The 24614-nt window shown below is 41.9% G+C and overlaps 1 protein-coding gene across 1 annotated transcript; it reads right to left on the bottom strand.

Moving 5' to 3' along the window:
• Window positions 1–4795: 4795 nt before the first annotated feature.
• On the bottom strand, window positions 4796–24258 carry LOC121541920 (lipase member H-like). Its single transcript, XM_041851309.2, has 11 exons — window positions 24100–24258; window positions 22673–22736; window positions 22049–22419; window positions 21833–21941; window positions 21084–21185; window positions 20895–20984; window positions 20600–20767; window positions 17941–18030; window positions 14368–14476; window positions 14081–14254; window positions 4796–5278 (listed from the first exon to the last, which is right to left on the bottom strand). The coding sequence occupies exons 2-11, from the start codon at window positions 22728–22730 to the stop codon at window positions 5194–5196; spliced, it is 1356 nt and encodes a 451-aa protein (XP_041707243.1). The 5' UTR covers window positions 22731–22736; window positions 24100–24258; the 3' UTR covers window positions 4796–5193.
• Between the last annotated feature and the right edge of the window lie 356 nt (window positions 24259–24614).

The following is a 24614-nucleotide window of genomic DNA, read 5'->3' as shown; positions in this document are numbered from 1 at the left end:
CAGAGTGCAGTATAACTGCAGAATGCTGAAAATACTGCGTCCGAAATACGTTATTTTGTAATGTAACTGCAGTTACAGTGCAGTATATCTACCACAGTCGACTGCAGTTACTGTACTTTTACTGCGGTTTCAAAACTGCAATGTTTTTGTAAGGGTGGAGTAAGTTCCACTTGGAATGAGAATGGGATAACAAAGGACAGGAAATATGGTTAAATATAATTTAATTAAAATTCTACTCGTTTTGGTAGACTGAGATTCACATATCTCATCTCTGTGCATTATATAAAAAAATTAATGATAAACTGGTAGCGCTTCATATTCCAATTCAACATCCAATCCAGCTTCCGCTTGACTTTTTCCATTCAAACTCAAATTGTGGAACTGACTTTGTGTTTTCATGGCATGCTGTATAGATCTCTGCACCCTGCTCTCCCCTCGGAAGATATTGGATACATGTGTGTGTTCGATGCCCTGTAGTCTGTCCCTTTAAGTGCTCCCAAATCTATGTCCCTGCAAACTGTAGTTGTGTCATCATCAGGGTCTGCCCCAATGATATTGGTGGTGAGCACATCTGAGTGCTCCACTGTCTTGTGCTAAACTTAGCCCTGACAATACCACCTCCCATCACACTAACACACTTCATGTTGGGTTGCAATGGAACCAGGGGTGAATGGTGTAGAGTTACCACCAATGGAGCTGTATTACGTTAGGAACACTGGCCAAACAAGGTGAGTGTGTACAGCAGAAATCCCAACAACTCCAGCTAAGATTGCTGTCTTGTCAATGGATTGGTGTCTCTTTTCCTGTCTGTAACAAACGGTAACTGCTGACGCTTTGCATTTATTCTAGTGTGCACAGCACTCTGTTCATAGTGTGTCTACAATCATGTTATATTTCAAACAACAGTTCCCTTACAGTTGGCAACCTAGTTTATTTTCTTGATCAAGAATGATTCATTAATTATCCTCTTGGCATTTGGTATCTAATACATTTGTGATGCTTTTCAAAATAGTCTCGAACACGTGCATGTCTATGTTCTGATTGACTAATGTGCTTAGTTGGAGAAATTCCAAAGACTATCTACTGACTACTCACTCCACTCTCATCATTTTAGATTGAAATTCTTCGCTTCTGGAGCTCTTTTCTCTCTTTCATTTTGTCACTACATATCACGTTGGCATTCTTCTGTGTCACCATGGGCAACTATAGCTCTGGCCTCACCGTGGGTAAGCCATGTCACCCTTCTCAAATCCTCTCTTATGTTCCTTTTAACTAATCTAAAATGCTTTAGATTGATCAAACTGTCATCAATGGCTAAACAATTTAATTGAATACTGCCTGACACTCAGTGTTTTTATGATGGCCTGTTATTTTGCTTCAATGACCCCACCTTGAATTATGTCTTCAAATCAAGTCAACAATGTGTCTAATGCCGTCTGTTGGTTTGTGTTTTATTTCTCCAAGACATTGAAGATTTTGATGCCAGTGTTTCAGTCACAGAGACACTGAACCAATTGGCAGCACATGTGGCAGATGAAAGATTTCAATCACAGTTTCTCTCACTGGTAAATATATTTCTACACTCTGATGTCTGATATGGATATCTGGTTATTATTGTGGAGTAGCGCAGCATGCAAGAGGGTTGTTTACCGTCTCTGAGGAACTTGTCAACTACTCACAGTGTTCTGTTAGCGTCCCATTTGTCCTTGAGTAAAATGTACCTAATTTGAGCTGGAAAGATGGCAGACAACACAAACACACACGTACATTTTTCCCAGATGGACGTGGCACAGATGAAGAAGCACAAGTCTAAATGAGCAGGCAGGCTCAAACAGCCTGACATCACCAACAAAGCCAGAACACGTGGTAATCTGTCTCTTAAAATCTTCTTTCATAATTAAGTATCAATGAAATCAAGACTGAGGCCTTTGCTGTGTAGTCATTTATGAAACAACAGAAAAACTATAGTTTGGAGCATCAGCAATTGTGGGTTCGATTACAGGCTCAAAATGGCCAGAAACAAAGAACTTTCTTCTGAAACTCGTCAGTCTATTCTTGTTCTGAGAAATGAAGGCTATTCCATGCGAGACATTGCCAAGAAACTCGTACAACGCTGTGTACAACTCCCTTCACAGAACAGCGCAAACTGGCTCTAACCAGATTAGAAAGAGGAGTGGAGGCCCCGGTGCACAACTGAGCAAGAGGACAAATACATTAGTGTCTAGTTTGAGAAACAGGCGCCTCACAGGTCCTCAACTGGCAGCTTCATTAAATAGTACCCGCAAAACACCAGTCTCAACGTCAACAGTGAAGAGGCGACTCCGGGATGCTGACCTTCTAGGCAGAGTTGCAAAGAAAAAGCCATATCTCAGACTGGCCAATAAAAATAAAAGATTAAGATGGGCAAAAGAACACAGACACTGCCTAGAAGGTCAGTATCTCCGGAGTCGCCTCTTCACTGTTGGTGTTGAGACTGGTGTTTTGCAGGTACTATTTAATGAAGCTGCCAGTTCATTTAACAGTGTTGACCTTAAAGTGAGGGACAGACTTAGTGAATCATTAATCACATTAAAACGAAAAAACATCTTCAGAAATCACTTTGTCAAAGCAACAAAATAACTGGGGCTTTACAATGATGGTGGAAACTTGGAGAAATGTTTGGGTTAAGTCGATTAAAATCTTCCTACAAGTCACAGAGGGTGCACATAGGGATATATTGAATACTCCATGTGATCTACTGTATATTAAAGGGCACTTCATTTAATATAACTTTCTTTTGAAAATCCATATTGGTGGACAATATGGGGGGGGGGGGTATGGCCTTACTGCTATTAGCCCATACAAACGCATGACATTACATTACATTTGTCATTTAGCATTGAATAACAGATTCACTACATGGAACAACAGATAGTCCCCCCCAAAAAATCTAAAGGAAGTTTGTTCTTAAGTGTCTGTCCTATATCTGAGAGATATAGGAAAAATAAGGAAACATATATATATATATTTTAAACATGTATTTAACCTTTATGTTTGGCACTAAACAGTCTACATATATACTTCCTTTCATTTTTTTCAACTGGTACCGGGGGACCTTCAGACGAGTCTTATGAGGTCCTAGAGCAAAACAACTGACATGTACTGACAGACGAGTCCCAAGACACTTGTGGGGGTCGTAGAGCAAAACGGAGAACACCATCGTGTTTGTGAGAGTCTCATCTTTCCATAGAGGGGTTAAGATACAGTGAGGGAAAAAAGTATTTGATCCCCTGCTGATTTTGTACGTTTGCCCACTGACAAAGAAATGATCAGTCTATAATTTTAATGGTAGGTTTATTTGAACAGTGAGAGACAGAATAACAACAAAAAAATCCAGAAAAATGTATGTCAAAAATGTTATAAATTGATTTGCATTTTAATGAGGGAAATAAGTATTTGACCCCCTCTCAATCAGAAAGATTTCTGGCTCCCAGGTGTCTTTTATACAGGTAACGATCTGATATTAGGAGCACACTCTTAAAGGGAGTGCTCCTAATCTCAGTTTGTTACCTGTATAAAAGACACCTGTCCACAGAAGCAATCAATCAATCAGATTCCAAACTCTCCACCATGGCCAAGACCAAAGAGCTCTCCAAGGATGTCAGGGACAAGATTGTAGACCTACACAAGGCTGGAATGGGCTACAAGACCATCGCCAAGCAGCTTGGTGAGAAGGTGACAACAGTTGGTACGATTATTCGCAAATGGAAGAAACACAAAAGAACTGTCAATCTCCCTCAGCCTGTGGCTCCATGCAAGATCTCACCTCGTGGAGTTGCAATGATCATGAGAACGGTGAGGAATCAGCCCAGAACTACACGGGAGGATCTTGTCAATGATCTCAAGGCAGCTGGGACCATAGTCACCAAGAAAACAATTGGTAACACACTACGCCGTGAAGGACTGAAATCCTGCAGCGCCCACAAGGTCCCCCTGCTCAAGAAAGCACATATACAGGGCCGTCTGAAGTTTGCCAATGAACATCTGAATGATTCAGAGGAGAACTGGGTGAAAGTGTTGTGGTCAGATGAGACCAAAATGGAGCTCTTTGGCATCAACTCAACTCGCTGTGTTTGGAGGAGGAGGAATGCTGCCTATGACCCCAAGAACACCATCCCCACCGTCAAACATGGAGGTGGAAACATTATGCTTTGGGGGTGTTTTTCTGCTAAGGGGACAGGACAACTTCACCGCATCAAAGGGACGATGGACAGGGCCATGTACCGTCAAATCTTGGGTGAGAACCTCCTTCCCTCAGCCAGGGCATTGAAAATGGGTCGTGGATGGGTATTCCAGCATGACAATGACCCAAAACACACGGCCAAGGCAACAAAGGAGTGGCTCAAGAAGAAGCACATTAAGGTCCTGGAGTGGCCTAGCCAGTCTCCAGACCTTAATCCCATAGAAAATCTGTGGAGGGAGATGAAGGTTCGAGTTGCCAAACGTCAGCCTCGAAAACCTTAATGACTTGGAGAAGATCTGCAAAGAGGAGTGGGACAAAATCCCTCCTGAGATGTGTGCAAACCTGGTGGCCAACTACAAGAAACGTCTGACCTCTGTGATTGCCAACAAGGGTTTTGCCACCAAGTACTGAGTCATGTTTTGCAGAGGGGTCAAATACTTATTTCCCTCATTAAAATGCAAATCAATTTATAACATTTTTGACATGTGTTTTTCTGGATTTATAGACTGATCATGTCTTTGTCAGTGGGCAAACGTACAAAATCAGCAGGGGATCAAATACCTTTTCCCCTCACTGTATCAAAGGGACACAAAAGGCACTGGAATTACCTAATGAGGTGGCTCTCATTCCAAAGTCTTTCTAATCTATTTACGTTAATAAAATATTGTGTATGTAGTAGTGGTTTCCCCACAGATATTATACCACACAGTGGTCTCAGTGATAGAGACACAATCGTCATAGTACTTTTCAAGAATTAATAAATGAATACAATAGATCATTCATTAAAATCATCACACTTGCATGTATTTACAATGCTCTGGACTCTTACAAGACTTGCGCCACTGAATACAAGGACCTGAGGGTGAGTAGTATGTAGGCTACCTGGGTCAACCGCCTCACTCCATTTACCCAGAGAGCCATCATATGGCCACTGCTGACTCTCTACATTGTACTGTATGTCTGTTATTGTCTCAGAAGTTGGACTCCTCACAGGGGATGGATCTGAAGGTCAGCTCTCTGTTGTCCTCCAGGAGAACGTCATAGCAGCAGAGAGGCCTATGTGTGAGAGAGGGTGACATAGATGATTTAGTAAAAGGATAAGAGAAGTAAGATGAGAGGTGAAACTTTCATGCAAAATGCACAGGGGAAACAGTGACTTGACACTTATTCAAAGTCACACATTGTTAAAGCTACTATATCGCTCCTCTTGCGAATCGGTACTCAACCCCGACCTGCCTATATCACAGCAGTCAGTTATTCCTTGTCCCCGATCCCAAGAGGCCCGATAAAGGCTTCTCTGTCTTGACAACAGACTGGTCACAGCTAGGGTCTGGACTAAGCCTCGGCGCAAAGGGCCTTACCGAATAGCGAGCAATCCTCAGTCTAATGCCCATGCTACCTCCCCCTCTTGTGAGCAGGGCTTCTACCGTAAACATTAAGTACCAACCTCTCCTTGCCTGGCTAGGGCTAGACTGAGATCCTATACAGGCTCCTACTAATGCCTCACTTACGACAGCTGGGTGTGGAACCATTTCTAGAAACCAGGACTCTTAACTCCTCCAGCCAGAACTGTCAATAGACTAACTGAAATGTTTTGTTGTTTTAAGAGCGTCTTTGAGATTCTTGCTTTAATGAAAAGCGCTATACAAATTAAATCTATTATTATTATTAATATTATTATTATAAAATCCTCAATCAGCTAACTAGAACAAAAGTCGTGAGTAAAACAACATGCACTTGTGTGACTCTTTGATGGAAACAGGGTTGGAAATAATAAACGTTTATAAAAAATTTCACAACAGGCTTAAGAAGTCCTTGTGGTTACATTTAATCACGTGTACATGACAAATTCATTATTTATTTGACAATACATAATGCTTTTGGCGCCTTTAACTACATCCCCTTAGGCAACCCTATGCAAAATGGCTTTTGTTTAACATAATGTTAATGATAGGCTTTCAAGAAACAGTAGACTTTCTCTCCCCCCTCAAGATGAAAAGGCTCTCAGAGCAAAGGAAAAATGTCTAAAATTGACTTAAAAGATTAAAGATTCCTTCTATGTGTTTATATTAAGTTGGCGTTCCAATTCATCCCAAAGGTGTTCGATGGGGTTGAGGTCAGGGCTCTGTGCAGGCCAGTCAAGTTCTTCCACACCGATCTCGACAAACCATTTCTGTATGGACCTTGCTTTATGCACGGGGGAATTGTCACACTGAAACAGGAAAGGGCCTTCCCGAAACTGTTGCCACAATGTTGGAAGCACAGAATTGTCTAGAATATCAATGTATGCTGTAGCGTTAAGGGGCCTAGCCAGAACCATAAAAAACAGCCCCAGACCATTATTCCTCCTCCACCAAACTTTACAGTTGGCACTATGCATTCGGGCAGGTAACGTTCTCCTGGCATCCGCCAAACCCAGATTCGTCCGTCAGATTGCCAGATGGTGAAGTATGAGTCATCACTCCAGAAAACGCGTTTCCACTGCTCCAGAGTCCAATGGCGGCATGCTTTACACCACTCCAGCAGACGCTTGGCATTGCGCATGGTGATCTTAGGCTTGTGTGCAGCTACTCGGCCATGGAAACCCATTTCATGAAGCTTCCCGACGAACAGTTATTGTTCTGACGTTGCTTCCAGAAGCAGTTTGGAACTCAGTAGTAAGTGTTGCAACTGAGGACAGACGATTTTTATGCGCTACGCGCTACAGCACTCGGTGGTCCCGTTCTGTGAGCTTGTGTGGCCTACCACTTTGCCGTTGTTGCTCCTAGACGTTTCCACTTCACAATAACAGCACTTACAGTTGACCAGGGCAGTTCTAGCAGGGCAGAAATTAGATGAACTGACTTGTTGGAAAGGTGTCATCCTATGATGGTCCCACGTTGAAAGTCACTGAGCTCTTCAGTACGGGCCATTCTACTGACAGTGTTTGTCTTTGGAGATTGCATGGCTGTGTGCTCGGTTTTATACACCTGTCAGCAACGGGTGTGGCTGAAATAGCCGAATCCACTAATTTGAAGGGTCCATATACTTCTGTATATACAGTGCATTCGGAAAGTATTCAGATCCCTTGACCTTTTCCACATTTTGTTACGTTACAGCCTTATTGTAAAATTGATTAAATTGTTTTCCCCCCTCATCAATTTACACACAATACCCCATAATGATAAAGCAAAAACTGGTTTAAAGAATTTTTAGCAAATGTATAAAAAAATAAAAAACGGAATATCACATTTACATAAGTATTCAGACCCTTTGCTCAGTACTTTGTTGAAGCACCTTTGGCAGCGATTACAGCCTCAAGTCTTCTTGGGTATGACGCTACAAGCTTGGCACACCTGTATTTGGGGAGTTTCTCCCATTCTTATCTGCAGATCCTCTCAGTCTCTGTCAGGTTGGATGGGGAGTGTCGCTGCACAGTTATTTTCAGGTCTCTCCAGAGTTGTTCGATAGGGTTCAAGTCCGGGCTCTGACTGGGCAACTGAAGGACATTCAGAGACTTGTCCCGAAGCCACTCCTACGTTGTCTTGGCTATGTACTTAGGGTCGTTGTCCTGTTGGAAGATGAACCTTCGCCCCAGTCTGAGGTCCTGAGCACTCTGGAGCAGGTTTTCATCAAGGATCTCTCTGTACATTGCTCCATTCATCTTTCCCTCGATCCTGACTAGTCTCCCAGCCCCTGCCGCTGAAAAACATCCCCACAGCATGATGCTGCCACCACCATGCTTCACCGTAGGGATGGTGCCAGGTTTCCTCCAGATGTGACTGTGAGGACAGACGCTGGGAGACGAGAAGCAGGGACAGGGAGTGAACATTTAATATAAACAGACATGAAACAAAACATGGACAGCGTCTAGACAGGGGAAACATAACGACATTAATGCTGACACGGAGATCAAACTGAGGAACAGACAGATATAGGGGAGGTAATTAAACAGTGATGAAGTCCAGGTGAGTCCAATGAAGCACAGATGCGCGTAACGATGGTGACAGGTGTGCGTAATGATGGGCAGCCTGGCGCCCTCGAGCGCCAGGGAGGGGGAGCGGGAGCAGGCGTGACAGTACCCCCCCTCTAGGGACGCCACCCGGCGTCCCACCTGGGCGAGCCTGACGGGCTAGCCGAGGCATGGGAGCCGGACGAGCCGGTCGAGGCGCGGGAACCTATCCTGCCTGACAGGCCGGCCGAGGCATGGGGAACCTGTCGAGCATGACAGACCGGCTGAGGCGTGGGAGCCTGATGAGCCGGCTGAGGCATGGGAGCCTGACGAGCCGGCTGAGGCGTGGAAGCAGAGATGGTTGTACTTCCGGGAGGTTCTCCCATTTCCACAGAGGAACTCTGTCAGAGTGACCATCAGGTTCTTGGTCACCTCCCTGACCAAGGCCCTTCTCCCACGCTTGCTCAATTTGGCCAGGCGGCCAGCTCTAGGAAGAGTCTTGGTGGTTCCAAACTTCTTCCATTTAAGAATGATGGAAGCCACTGTCTTTTTGGGGACCTTCAATGCTGCAGACATTTTTTGGTACACTTCCCCACATCTGTGCCTCGACACAATCCTGTCTCGGAGCTCGGCTTGGTTTTTGCTCGGACATGCACTGTCAACTGTGGGAGCTGATATAGACAGGAGTGTGCCTTTCCAAATCATGTCCAATAAATTGAATTTACCACAGGTAGACTCCAATCAAGTTGTAGAAACATCTCAAGGATTATCAATGGAAACAGGATGCACCTGAGCTCAATTTCGAGTCTCATAGCAAAGGGTCTGAATACCTATGTAAATAAGGTATTTCCGTTTTTTTTATTTTTATAAATTTGTTAAAATTTCTAAAAACCTGTTTTCGCTTTTTCATTATGGGATATTGTGTGTAGATTGATGAGGATTTTTTTTTATTTAATTATTTTTTTTATAAGACTGTAATGTAACAAAATGTGAAAAAAGTCAAGGGGACTGGATCTTACTACAATAATTACGGATGATAATATTGTCCTTTACGCTTAAGCTCAATCGCAAAAACATGACGATTCAACACAATGTTACTCAACACAGATAGACATGTTTTTAGAAATAAATGTATACAATGAAGTATGCCCAACTATTGTCTGGGAAGCTCTTAAAGCATATATGAAGCATATAAAGCATACACTCTTCACATAAGAAAAAGATGACCCATAAAGAACTAGAAATACTAGAACAGAAAATCCACAACAGAACGAAAACGCAGTTTAGATAGAAATGTTGACACCCTTCACCAGTTGAACATTTTGAAGCTTGAATATAACACAATAAACACCTGATCTGCAGATTGCTGCCATGAAATCCAATAAATTAAGAAAGAGGAACATACCATCTACTGTATAACATTCAAACCCCAGATGGTAGCATAACAATGGATCCTTCTGAAATTGACTCAGTCTTGAAAACATTCTATCACAAACCGTATCAAGCCGAAAAACAAAAGTTCAAAAGAGGATATAGACAATTTCCTGAAGGCCATTTGACCAATGATAAGTGAACCAGAGATAATGTATATGGATATAAACATTACCTACATTATTATTATTATTGAACTGTTGGAGGCCATCAATAATCTACAAATTGGGAAATCTCCTGGTAATGATGGATTCCCAGTGGAATTTTATAGACAGTTTCGTCCCAAATTACTATAGCCTATGTTACTTATACTCACAGTAGCTCTAGAGAAAAATGAACTTCCCCAGTCACTATGTTTGGCTACAATCCCCCATAATGCGGATCCTTCCGCCCAGTATCACTTTTGAATGTGGATTACAAAATCATTGAGGAGAAAAAAAAATTAAAAAGTTGATTCACTCAGATCAAATAGGGTTTTCACACAATCGCCGCCGTTTTTTCAATATAATTACATTTACATTTTAGTCATTTAGCAGACGCTCTTATCCAGAGAGACTTACACTTACAGTAGTGAGTGCATACATTTTCGTACTTTATAATTCGTATTTTATAACTTTATAATCCATCATACCAAAAACTTGAATGCTTCAAAAGTGGCAGTATCAATAGATGCTGAAAAAGCATTCGATAGGGTGTAATGGGCATATTTGGTGGCTGTCTTAAAAAAGTTTGGTTTTGGTCCGGTTTCTATTTCCTGGATTTAACTATTGTACAAATTTCCCCAAAGCGTCTATACGAACAAATGGTCAGATCTCTGAATTATTTAAGTTATCAAGAGGGACAAGACATGGATGCCCTTTGTCTAGTTCTTTATTTTCTTTAGTCACAGAGTCATTTATTTTACTACTGTTGGACACATACGGTGCTGTATCAGGATTCAAAGTGAATTGGGAGAAAACTGAAATAATACCCATTTGCAATTATGACTTCTCAAGCTTAGAAAGTACATTTAAGCGGAAATGGACAAAGACACATATGAAATACCTGGGAGTACTGATACCATGCCATCTGGAGGAGGCATTTAAAATCAATTACTCTCCTTTAATAGATAGGAATGAATCTGATGTTCAGTGATGGAGATCTCTCCCTATTTCTATGTTAGGTATGGTCAACATAATCAAAATGAATATATTACGAAGGTTGGTGTATTTTTTCCAGGCCTTGCCAGTTTCAATTCCATCCAACTTTTTAAATAGAATAAATGTCCTGCTCTCCAACTTTATTTATTTATTTATTATTTTATTTATAACCTCAATAGTCAAATTGACTGTTTTACACGTACTCCTTTAAGCTGGAGGTCTTGGACTACCTCATATGAAGATGTATTACTGCGTTCACTTAAACAATGGACAGCAGACTATCCTTGTGCATGGAGGAGTATCGAAGCCACAAATGTAATACTGTATGATCAAAAATATATTTACTACTTTGGGACCAAGGCGTTGAAGAAAAAAACAGACAATCCAATAATTCTCAATACCATTAATATTTGGGAACAACACTCTCACGACCACGTACATGTCAGTTGTTTTGCTCTAGGACGCCCACAGGCATCACAAGACTCGTCTGAAGGTCCCGGTAGCAGTCAAAAAATATTTATGGAAGTATACAGTGGGGAGAACAAGTATTTGATACACTGCCAATTTTGCAGGTTTTCCTACTTACAAAGCATGTAGAGATCTGTAATTTTTATCATAGGTACACTTCAACTGTGAGAGACGGAATCTAAAACAAAAATCCAGAATCACATTGTATGATTTTGTATGATTTTTAAGTAATTAATTTGCATTTTATTGCATGACATAAGTATTTGATACATCAGAAAAGCAGAACTTGGTACAGAAACCTTTGTTTGCAATTACAGAGATCATACGTTTCCTGTAGGTCTTGACCAGGTTTGCACACACTGCAGCAGGGATTTTGGCCCACTCCTCCATACAGACCTTCTCCAGATCCTTCAGGTTTCGGGGCTGTCGCTGGGCAATACGGACTATCAGCTCCCTCCAAAGATTTTCTATTGGGTTCAGGTCTGGAGACTGGCTAGGCCACTCCAGGACCTTGAGATGCTTCTTACGGAGCCACTCCTTAGTTGCCCTGGCTGTGTGTATCAGGTCGTTGTCATGCTGGAAGACCCAGCCACGACCCATCTTCAATGCTCTTACTGAGGGAAGGAGGTTGTTGGTCAAGATCTCACGATACATGGCCCCATCCATCCTCCCCTCAATACGGTGCAGTCGTCCTGTCCCCTTTGCAGAAAAGCATCCCCAAAGAATGATGTTTCCACCTCCATGCTTCACGGTTGGGATGGTGTTCTTGGGGTTGTACTCATCCTTCTTCTTCCTCCAAACATGGCGAGTGGAGTTTAGACCAAAAAGCTCTATTTTTGTCTCATCAGACCACATGACCTTCTCCCATTCCTCCTCTGGATCATCCAGATGGTCATTGGCAAACTTCAGACGGGCCTGGACATGCGCTGGCTTGAGCAGGGGGACCTTGCGTGCGCTGCAGGATTTTAATCCATGACGGCGTAGTGTGTTACTAATGGTTTTCTTTGAGACTGTGGTCCCAGCTCTCTTCAGGTCATTGACCAGGTCCTGCCGTGTAGTTCTGGGCTGATCCTTCACCTTCCTCATGATCATTGATGCCCCACTAGGTGAGATCTTGCATGGAGCCCCACACCGAGGGTGATTGACCATCATCTTGAACTTCTTCTATTTTCTAATAATTGCGCCAACAGTTGTTGCCTTCTCACCAAGCTGCTTGCCTATTGTCCTGTAGCCCATCCCAGCCTTGTGCAGGTCTACAATTTTATCCCTGATGTCCTTACACAGCTCTCTGGTCTTGGCCATTGTGGAGAGGTTGGAGTCTGTTTGATTGAGTGTGTGGACAGGTGTCTTTTATACAGGTAACGAGTTCAAACAGGTGCAGTTAATACAGGTAATGAGTGGAGAACAGGAGGGCTTCTTAAAGAAAAACTAACAGGTCTGTGAGAGCCGGAATTCTTACTGGTTGGTAGGTGATCAAATACTTATGTCATGCAATAAAATGCAAATTAATTACTTAAAAATCATACAATGTGATTTTCTGGATTTTTAGATTTTAGATTCCGTCTCTCACAGTTGAAGTGTACCTATGATAAATATTAGAGACCTCTACATGCTTTGTAAGTAGGAAAACCTGCAAAATCGGCAGTGTATCAAATACTTGTTCTCCCCACTGTATATGGAGACTGTTTAGTGACAAAAATAAGGGGTTAAACACATGTAAACAAAATAAAAACATGTTTCCTGATCTTTCTTATACCTCTCAGATATAGGGACTATTTGTTGTTCCATGTAGTGAATATGTTATTAAATGTGTTTGTATGGGCTAATAGCAGTAAGGCCAAATAACATTTTTCATCAAATAATTTTGTAATGTTATTTTTTAATACTTCAAGGGGTCTTAAAATTCAAAATCAGATAACAAAATTATCCTTGGTATGACCTTCTTAAAACAATTCCCCCCTGGCTTAGACAGGGCTTAGACTGTTTAGTGTATAAAAAAAAAAGGGGTTAAATATGTACATAAAATATTTCCTGATCTTGCTTATATCTCTCAGATATAGGACAGACACTTCAGAACAAACTTCCTTTAGATTTTTTTGGGGGACTATCTGTTGTTCCATGTAGTGAATCTGTTATTCAATGTGTTTGTATGGTCTAATAGCAGTAAGGCCAAAAATACTTTTTCATAAAATATTTGTTTCTATCTTTTTGGGATACTTCAAGGGGTCTTAAAATTCAAAAACAAAAGGAGGGTGGTTGGGATGTATGGACGTATAATGTGATTGCATGTTCGAATCATCATAGACAAGTTTAGCTGCTTAGCAAATTTGCAACTACTTACTACTTAGCATGTTAGCTAACCCTTCCCCTAACCCTAACCTTAACCATTTAACTTAACTCCTAACCTTAACCCCATCCTTAACCCTAACCCGTAGATCTAGCGTTAGTGTTAGCCACCTAGCCACTTAGCTAACGTTAGCCACAACACATTGGAATTCGTTAACATATCATACGTTTAGCAAATTCATAACATATTGTACGTTTCGCAAATTCGTAACATAAACTGCTTTTCTAAGTGTAACATGTACAATTTCTAAGTATGCCTCGAACTGCAGATACACAGGATGTCGTTATCTAAGTATAATTTCCTGTTGCAACAACATACCTTTTACTCTTCTCTCAACCCCAAAAGATCCCTTTCATCGGCAGTATTTACATTTCCCTTAACACAAGGTCTATTTAACATTTCCAATTTTAATCAAATTATAATTGCTAACAACATTTTCCAACAACATGAAAGGGAAAAGTAGAAGAAAAGATGTTACATGTAGAAAATAGGTGACAAGTGAGAGAAGCCCTAGATGAAAGAGGATGTGACATAACACTGACCTGTCTTCGCGCTCCAGGTGTGTGAGACGGATGCGGAGCACCCGTAGTTTGTACTTAGGTTGAAATACATTCACCCTGGAGAATTTGATTGAGATCTTGTGGACTTTCTGAAGGTCTTTTTCAAACTGGGCCAGTAATCGGGTCTCTGAGTACTTCTTAAAACTGGATGCTTTACTGAAGAAGGAGAGCATATGAGATGTTAATGAGGTTCTCCAGAGTGTCTATCCATACCGTATGTACAGTATGTGTCGTTTTGAGAATGATACAGTGAGAAAATAGTTACCTACTGGTTTATTGTTGCCTCTGTCACCTCACTACCATTGTGTAGTTTGATGGTGATGTAGCCCCAGAGAGTATCATGGTTCCATGTTACAATGTCCACCCAATAGTTTGTCTCTGAGTGAGAGAGTGAGAGAGTGAGAGAGAGAGAGAGAGGAAAATACATCAATGAATTTGATTTCCTCTGACCAATGACCTATAATGCCTTGCAAAAGTATTCAACCCCCTTGGCATTTTTCCTATTTTGTTGCATTACAACCTATAATTTAAATGGATTTTTATTTGGATTTCATGTAATGGACATACACAAAATAGTCCAGATTTGTGAAGTGAAATGAAAAAAATAACTTGTTTCAAAAAATTCTAAAAAATAAATAACGGAAAAGTGGTATATGTATTCACCCCCTTTGCTATGAAGCCCCTAAATAAGATATGGTGCAACCAATTACCTTCAGAAGTCACATAATTAGTTAAATAAAGTCCACTTGTGTGCAATCTAAGTGTCACATGATCTGTCACATGATCTTGACTTCCTGATTTGTTATTTGTTTGCATGTTTGTCACACTTAAATGTTTCAGATCATCAAACAAATGTAAATATTAGTCAAAGATAACACAAGTAAACACAAAATGCAGTTTTGAAATGAAGGTTGTTATTATTAAGGGAAAACAAAATCCAAACCTACATGGCCCTGTGTGAAAAAGTGTTTGCCCCCCCCTGTTATAACACAACTCAACTGTGGTTTATCACACCTGAGTTCAATTCCTCTAGCCACACCCAGGCCTGATTACTGCCACACCTGTTCTCAATCAAGGAATCACTTAAATAGGACCTGCCGGACAAAGTGAAGTAGACCAAAAGATCCTCAAAAGCTAGACATCATGCCGAGATCCAAAGACATTCAGGAACAAATGAGAAAGAAAGTAATTGAGATCCATCAGTCTGGAAAAGGTTATAAAGCCATTTCTAAAGCTTTGGGACTCCAGCGAACCACACTGAGAGCCATTATCCACAAATGGCGAAAACATGGAACAGTGGTGAACCTTCCCAGGAGTGGCCGGCCGACCAAAATTACCCCAAGAGCGCAGCGACGACTCATCCAAGAGGTCACAAAGGACCCCACAACAACATTCAAAGAGCTGCAGGCCTCACTTGCCTCAGTTAAGGTCAGTGTTCATGACTCCACCATAAGAAAGAGACTGGGCAAAAATGGCCTGCATGGCAGAGTTCCAAGACGAAAACCACTGCTGAGCAAAAATAACTAAATAATAAGGCTTGTCTCATTTTTGCCAGAAAACATCTTGATGATCCCCAACACCTTTGGGAAAATACTCTGTGGACTGACGAGACAAAAGTTGAACTTTTTGGAAGGTGTGTGTCCCATTACATCTGGCGTAAAAGTAACACCGCATTTCAGAAAAAGATCATACCAAACAGTAAAATATGGTGGTGGTAGTGTGATGGTCTGGGCCTGTTTTGCTGCTTCAGGACCTGGAGGAAAAAATCCTGAAGGAGAATGTCCGGCCATCTGTTCATGACCTCAAGCTGAAGCGAACTTGGGTTCTGCAGCAGGACATTGATCCAAAACACACCAGCAAGTCCACCTCTGAATGGCTGAAGAAAAACAAAATGAAGACTTTGGAGTGGCCTAGTCAAAGTCCTGACCTGAATCCTATTGAGATACTGTGGCATGACCTTAAAAAGGCAGTTCATGCTCGAAAACCCTCCAATGTGGCTGAATTACAACAATTCTGCAAAGATGAGTGGGCCAAAATTCCTCCACAGCGCTGTAAAAGACTCATTGCAAGTTATTGCAAACGCTTGATTGCAGTTGTTGCTGCTAAGGGTGGCCCAACCAGTTATTAGGTTGTAGGGGGCAATCACTTGTGGGTTTGGATATGGTTTTCCCTTAATAATAACAACCTTCATTTCAAAACTGCATTTTGTGTTTACTTGTGTTATCTTTGACTAATATTAAAATTTGTTTGATGATCTGAAACATTTAAGTGTGACAAACATGCAAACAAATAAGAAATCAGGAAGGGGGCAAAAACATTTTTCACACCAATGTATACACCTGTTCTGAAAGGCCCCAGAGTCTGCAACACCACTAAGCAAGGGGCACCATGAAGACCAAGGAGCTCTCCAAACAGGTCAGGGACAAAGTTGTGGAGAAGTACAGATCAGGGTTGGGTTATAAAAAAATATCCGAAACTTTGAACATCCCACTGAGCACCATTAAATCCATTATTAAAAAATTGAAAGAATATGTCCCACAACAAACCTGCCAAGAGAGGGCCGCTCACCAAAACTCACAGAAAAGGCAAGGAGGGTATTAATCAGAGAGTCAGCAAAGAGACCAAAGATAACCATGAAGGAGCTGCAACGCTCCACAGTGGAGATTGGAGTATCTGTCCATAGGACCACTTTAAGCCTTACACTCCACAGAGCTGGCCCAGAAAAAAGCCAATGCTTAAAAAAAAAATAAGCAAACACGTTTGGTGTTCGCCAAAAGGCATGTGGAAGACTCCCCAAGCATATGGAAGAATGTACTCTGGTCAGATGAGACTAAAATTGAGCTTTTTGGCCATCAAGGAAAACGCTATGTCTGGCGCAAACCCAACACCTCTCATCACCCCGAGAACACCATCCCCACAGTGAAGCATGGTGGTGGCAGCATCATCCTGTGGGGATGTTTTTCATCGGCAGGGACTGGGAAACTGGTCAGAATTGAAGGAATGATGGATGGCGCTAAATACAGGGAAGTTCTTGAGGGAAACCTGTTTCAGTCTTCCAGAGATTTGAGACTTGGACAGAGGTTCACCTTCCAGCAGGACAATGACCCTAAGCATACTGCTAAAGCAACACTCGAGTGGTTTAAGGGGAAACATTTAAATGTCTTGGAATGGCCTAATCCAATTGAGAATCTGTGATATGACTTAAAGATTGCTGTACACCAGCAGAACCCATCCAACTTGAAGGAGCTGGAGCAGTTTTTCCTTGAAGAATGTGCAAACATCCCAGTGGCTAGATGTGCTAAGCTTATAGAGACATACCCCAAGAGACTTGCAGCTGTAATTGCTGCAAAAGTTGTCTCTACAAAGTATTGACTTTGGGGGGGTGAATAGTTATGCACGCTCGAGTTTTCAGTTTTTTTGTCTTATTTCTTGTTTGTTTCACAAGAAAAAATATTTTGCATCTTCAAAGTGGTAGGCATGTTGTGTAAATCAAATGATACAAACCCCCCAAAAATCTATTTTAATTCCAGGTTGTAAGGCAACAAAATAGGAAAAATGCCAAGGGGGGTAAATAGTTTCACAAGCCACTGTAGTTACAGATCTCTGTATGTTTCCATTCAATGAATATGCACAGCAACATATTTTAACAACTTTTACAGAGCTCTTGTTAGTCTTGCTATACTGTACATTTTGCCTGATCATTGAAAATAAGCCAGGCATGCAAAGCTAGACCAGGAAGACCGTCACAGAAAAACGACTGGCCATTACGTACAACAGTATTCCCAGCAAGTCTCTCTTTAGAGAGGTCAAATGTGTGTGCAAGCTGATGATTATCCACTTACTGCAGTATGGAGTCTGTTTATTGGTGGTGAAGAAAGCCTTGGTTTGCCGCAGAGGCACCAGAGAGTTTTTCCACTCTATGATATCATAACCTGAAACAACAGATAAAACAGCCATGTTATGTCTACTTGAAGGGACACTGCCTTCCAAAAAATAGATTGAAGAACTATGGTTGCGATTAGACAGGTATCTCTGAAAAAGATCTGATGTGATTGGTCAAAAGAGCAATTAGTGGGGGAAAAAATATCAGAATTGGGCTGCCTGTGGAAAAGCAGCCTATGTGTGATTCAGTAATGTACATTAGCTTAATTAAGGCCTTGATTTTGACGATTAGGGAAACTATCACATCTTTATGTGATTACGTACACTACCAGTCAAAAGTTTTAAACACCTACTCATTCAAGGGTTTTTCTTTATTTTTACTATTTTCTACATTGTAGAATAATAGTGAAGACATCAAAACTATGAAATAACACATATGGAATCATGTAGTAACCAAAAAAGTGTTAAACAAATCAAAACATATTTTATATTTGAGATTCTTCAAATAGCCACCCTTTGCCTTGATGACAGCTTTGCACACTCTTGGCATTCTCTCAACCAGCTTCATGAGGTAGTCACCTGGAATGCATTTCAATTAACAAGTGTGCCTTCTTAAAAGTTAATTTATGGAATGTCTTTCCTTCTTAATGCGTTTGAGCCAATCAGTTGTGTTGTGACAAGGTAGGGGTGGTGGGTATACAGAAGATAGCCCTATTTGGTAAAAGACCAAGTCCATATTATGGCAAAAACAGCTAAAATAAGCAAAGACAAATGACAGTCCATCATTACTTTAAGACATGAAGGTCAGTCAATCTGGAAAATGTCAAGAACTTTGAACGTTTCTTCAAGTGTAGTTGCAAAAACCATCAAGCGCTATGATGAAACTGTGAAACTGGCTCTCATGAGGACCGCCACAGGAATAGAAGACCCAGAGTTACCTCTGTTGCAGAGGATAAGTTCATTAGAGTTACCAGCCTCAGAAATTGCAGCCCAAATAAATGCTTCACAGAGTTCAAGTAACAGACACATCTCAACATCAACTATTCAGAGGAGACTGTATGGATCAGGCCTTCATGGTTGAATTGCTGCAAAGAAACCACTACTAAAGGACACCAATAAGAATAAGAGACTTGCTTGGGCCAAGAAACACGAGCAATGGACATTTAGACCGGTGGAAATGTGTCCTTTGGTCTGGAGTCCAAATTGGAGATATTTGGTTCCAACCCCGCCGTGTCTTTGTGAGACGCGGTGTGAGTGAACGCATGATCTCCGCATGTGTATTTGCCACCATAAAGCATGGAGGAGGAGGTGTTATAGTGTGGGGGTGCTTTGCTGGTGACACTGTCAGTGATTTATTTAGAATTCAAGGCACACTTAACCAGCATGGCTACCACAGCATTCTTCAGCGATACGCCATCCCATCTGGTTTGGGCTTATTTTATTTTTACCTTTATTTAACTAGGCAAGTCAGTTAAGAACAAATTCTTATTTACAATGATGGCCTACACCGGCCAAACCCGGACGACGCTGGGCCAATTGTGCGCCGCCCTATGGGACTCCCAATCACGGCCGGTTGTGATACAGCCTGGAATCGAACCAGGGGGTCTGTAGTGACGCCTCAAGCACTGAGATGCAGTGCCTTAGACCACTGCGCCACTCGGGACTATCATTTGTTTTTCAACAGGACAATGACCCAACACACCTTCAGGCTGTGTAAGGGCTATTTGACCAAGAAGGAGAGTGATGGAGTGCTGCATCAGATGACCTGGCCTCCACAATCACCCAACCTCAACCCAGTTGAGATGGTTTGGGATGAGTTGGACCGCAGAGTGAAGGAAAAGCAGCCAACAATTGCTCAGCATATGTGGGAACTCCTTCAAGACTGTTGGAAAAGCATTCCAGGTGAAGCTGGTTGTATTACAGGAAGGGGTCGCAGTTCCGGAGCGACCCACTAGGTGTCATCCTCCGACAACCTTAGGCACCTCCTCACTCACAGTCTGGACTAATCAGTATCCTATTGGTGTCACCTGTGTCTACCTGTTCACCTGTGTATTTATGTCCTGTGTTCCCTTGCTCAGTTTTCTCTGTTCGTTTCTGTATGTCCAGCAGTACTACTCAGTGTCTGATCGGAGACCTATGTACAGGTACTTGAGAAGTGTTCTCCCTGTTTCATTATTTGTTTAAGTCGTTGGTAGGATTTTGTATTTTGGCTGTCAGCCGGTTTTTGGAGACTTATTTGCTCCGCCTTTCTTTTATCGTGATAAGTCCGTTATTTTGAATTTTGGCTTCGGGACCACCAGTAAAGATCCTTGTTTCACCATCTCTGCCTACGGCCTACTGTATATCCTGCACCGCACCTGGGTCACACCTCAGAATGCCAAGAGTGTGCAAAGCTGTCATCAAGGCAAAGACACTTTTTTGGTTACTACATGATTCCATATGTGTTATTTCATAGTTCTGATGTCTTCACTATTATTCTACAATGTAGAAAATAGTAAAAATAAAGAAAAACCCTTGAATGACTTGGTGTTCTAAAACTTTTGACCGGTAGTGTATGTGATTAAAAAAAGCTTTTAATGAGATGAAACTCATGAATCTAATGGGAGTTAGAGTGCCCACCAAATACAGGGCATCCGGCAGGTTTGAATTGATCACAGTCCATGCAAAGTCCGTCCAGGAAGTCAGTGTAGGAGGTGCAGGGGAAGGCCCTGATGTTACAGGTCCGGTTCAGGGAACCCAGATAGAGGAGCACTGATCTCTGGTGGTCACACTTAAAATAGCCAGACCCTGGGAGAGTAGGAAGGGGAGAACTGAGGATGGACCTAGGACATCAGTGATGTATTTACCATTACAGGAATAAACTATGTGATACACATATATCATTTGAAGGACGGGCTCTTACTAAGCGACTTACCTGAGAAGATGGTCAGTGGACAGCCAGGCTGGTCGGCTCCACCATTAGCATAGAAATCAATGTGGCCCAAAGGCTTCCTGAAACCAAATGCTGGTAACGCACAATGAATACGTGACAGAACAGGAAACACATCACATGACTACATGATTCCCATTGTCGTAAACCAAACAGGCAAGCAGAGGCACATACCGTCCATGTCTGTGTGCACAACGTCCACAAACTGTGCATCTGTAGGGTCCAGACGATCCTCTGGGGGTTTCCCATTGAACTGAGGCCCCGCTGGATCTAGAGCTGATCAGGTCAACATCAGATCAGTACAGATGTAGGATGTTAATTTGATCAAACTTGTAGTGTATTCAAGGTTTAAAAAGCCTTCTAAAGTCTGTAATTTCCACTTTAAAATGTCAGACTTGTTTTGCCCTAACGAGAAATGTATCAACCCCTACAAAAAAATGCCATTAATTATGATCCACATAATAATTAACATTTCCTGTTGCTGCAGGATTATTTTCCTGCTGTAGCAAACTGGCTCAAATTAAGCTCCTACATCTGTACATGTATAGGATACATGTAAAGGTTTAAAAAGCCTTCTAAAGTTTGTAATTTCCACTTTAAAATGTCAGACTTGTTTTGCCCTAACGAGAAATGTATCAACCCCTACAAAAAATGTCCATTAATTATAATCCACATAATAATTCACATTTCCTGTTGCTGCAGGATTATTTTTCCTGCTGTAGCAAACTGGCTCAAATTAAGATCCTACATTTTTAAAAATGTTACCTTTATTTAACTAGGCAAGTCAGTTAAGAACAAATTCTTATTTTCAATGACGGCCTACATCTGTACATTTACAGGATAAATGTGGGTATAATAAAATGTCAGTATCCATAATAAAAATGACTAAGAAGAAACAGAAAATCTATTCTGTTGATTCTAACCTGTGATCCTTCCAATTTTGCCATTGAACTTGGCTCCAACAAAGCCTGTGATGTGAGCTCCTAGACTGACCCCAATCATATGGATGGAACTAAGAGAGGCACCATTCTCCTGACACAGACAAAACAGGCAAAATAGATACTACACTGTTAGTACAAAGTAATACGTTTGGCCCTTATCAAATATGGCAGGTATTCAGACTAAGCACCCATTCTTACCTGCATGTTTTGGATGAAGGCAGCGAGGTTGTCCGCTGTATCTCGTGTGTAGGCCACAACTTTCAGGTAGTTGATATTGGCAGCTCCGCGGTTCCAGTCCACCACCAGGACATTCATGTCTCCGCGTGCCAGCAGCTGCTCTATCATGATATTCATCCAGTTGGGCGGAGCGCCCGTAGGATGGTAGCCATGAACGATAAAAGTGGTGGGCTTGGTGAGGTTGAACTGGGGCTGGGCTGACAGGTTATGGTGGGAAAGCTCCTGACCACAGGTGAGATTAGCTCTGGTGTACAGTAACAGCTTCACATACAGACTGGTTCCAATGATAGCGTGATGAAGGTTCAGATAAGTGAACACATCACATTCATGTGCTGGAGACAGGGTTATTCAAGGGGAAAGAGAGTCAGAAAGGAGAAATCACTGTCATTGCTGATTGGGAAGTAACATAAGCAGTCTTTCCTTTAAGTGACTGCTTACACAGCCTATTTATGTGATGCTTTAAAGTTTCCAAATGGTCTGCCAATAGCTGGGGGGCTATTATTTGATATCCCCACCCTATGTGTGACACAGTTAAAGTGCACTTAATCAAGTGTATATGTGTGTGTGTGTGTAAGGTCACCATACCTCTATATATCTCAACAGATCCCAGCAGCAGTGCCAGGAACCACCAAATGAACATCATTCAGGTCTGCAATGGTTACAAAATGTCATAAAACAAGGTGAATATCTTTCTCCAACTATTGCAAAGTAACACTATTTGATTGTACATTCACATGATGATCTGAGACCAGTTGACTGAGCTGAATATCTCTGTCCCTCTCTCTTACATTGTGTGATTATGGTGAATTTGTGTACTACTGGGCATGCCATGGTGCTGCATTTGCTTCACCGCATCATTAAGGGCATGTGTAAACTTCATCATTAAGGGCATGTGTAGAGTAGGTAAAAGAGGGAAGATTTCGAAATGGGTGAGTTCTCGGAAGCTAGTGAGCAAGTGTATGCTCTTTTACATAAAAGTGTAGGTTAACAGCAAGGATAAAACAATATCACGATATGCCTTGCTCAACCAATAATGATATCATATCACATTATTGATATTGGTGCCCACCACTAAGACAGCACAGACACGTTCCTAATTAGTAGCACGGATGTAAGCACATTATCATTGCATTCTTTGGAACTGAAATTACAAGAACTTCCCAAAGTTGCCTCACCGTCCCGTCTACAGTTTCACTTCGTGTTTACATGAAAAATGGATCCAATCTTTGTTTTAGTACAGTTCTTAATAAGACGTATGCCTAGGGAAAATGTGTAAGCCTATAGTATGCATAAAAGTAAGTGTGTGTATGTGTGTGAGATAGAGAGAGAATGAAAGAGCTAAAAAGTAATTTGGTAAATGGAAAAAAATTGTTTCAGACCATCATGACCTAATGCAGTAAAGACACCGTTGGTGCACGCTGTGACAATGACATTGCTTGGCCATCAGTGTGAATCCTTGTGGTTGTGTTCAAAACTGAAAAAATTTGGCATGGGTCCTCAGATCCTCAAAATGTTCTACAGCTGCACCATCGAGAGCATCCTGACTGGTTGCATCACTGCCTGGTATGGCAACTGCTCAGCCTACGACCGCAAGGCACTACAGAGGGTAGTGCGTACGGCCCAGTACATCACTGGGGCCAAGCTTCCTGCCATCCAGGACCTCTGTACCAGACGGTGTCAGAGGAAGGCCCTAAAAATTGTCAAAGACTCCAGCCACCCTAGTCATAGACTGTTCTCTCTGCTACCGCACGGCAAGCAGTACCGGAGAGCCAAGTCTAGGTCCAAAAGGCTTCTTAACAGCTTCTACCCCCAAGCCATAAGACTCCTGAACAGCTAATCATGGCTACCCAGAATATTTGCATTGCGATAATGCCATTATCCATATTGTACAGGCTGTAGTCTGCCCTGCCAACAATCTACTCTATTATAGAATAATAATACTGCTGGGGGTTAAAAATATGGAGTATGAGAGAAATAAGCAGAGAGGAATTGAGACATTGTGGAAGTCTTACCTTGTTGTTACCTTGGGAGCACTGGTTCCCTGGGCTCAGTGTGTTAAGAGGTCCAGAGCACTCTATTCATGTCTGCGTATCTGTGTGTCTGTGTTCAATAGAGAAAGTGAAAGAGGTGAGACAGCAGAGCAATATAAACTCCCACTGTTCCCCACATCTCTCTACTCTCACAGGCCTGACCACACCCCCCTGACACAGGACATCTTGAACTCTTATTTACAATGACGGTCTACCCCGGCCAAACCCAGACGATGCTGGGCCAATTGTGCGCCGCCCTATGGGACTCCCAATCACGGCCGGATTAGTTGACACATTCCTACTCAGGTTGCTGAGATAGCTATCTATCAACTCTGCAACCTGCTGGTAGAACAATCAGAAGAGATCTTGACATTTTCACTTGCCATAAAAACACAATTGTCTCTTGTCAGAAGTTTTAAATTTTATTAAGAGAATTAGAAATATATACAGTACCGGTCAGAAGTTTGGACACTTCTACTCATTCAAGGGTTTTTCTT

This window comes from Coregonus clupeaformis, chromosome 27 (genome assembly GCF_020615455.1).
Source record: "Coregonus clupeaformis isolate EN_2021a chromosome 27, ASM2061545v1, whole genome shotgun sequence".
Classification (NCBI taxonomy): domain Eukaryota; kingdom Metazoa; phylum Chordata; class Actinopteri; order Salmoniformes; family Salmonidae; genus Coregonus; species Coregonus clupeaformis.
This window is presented reverse-complemented; position numbering and strand designations above follow the sequence as displayed.

Bases quoted from the DNA above. Each gene is read 5' to 3' on its own strand.
- LOC121541920 (XM_041851309.2), bottom strand. From the start codon at position 22,730: ATGATGTTCATTTGGTGGTTCCTGGCACTGCTGCTGGGATCTGTTGAG. The intron at 20,985-21,083 runs GTATGTGCCTCT...GTGCGTTACCAG, and splicing joins TGTGCACACAGACATGGACG to CATTTGGTTTCAGGAAGCCT. The intron at 5,279-14,080 runs GTCAGTGTTATG...TCTCACACATAG, and splicing joins CACCTGGAGCGCGAAGACAG to GCCTCTCTGCTGCTATGACG.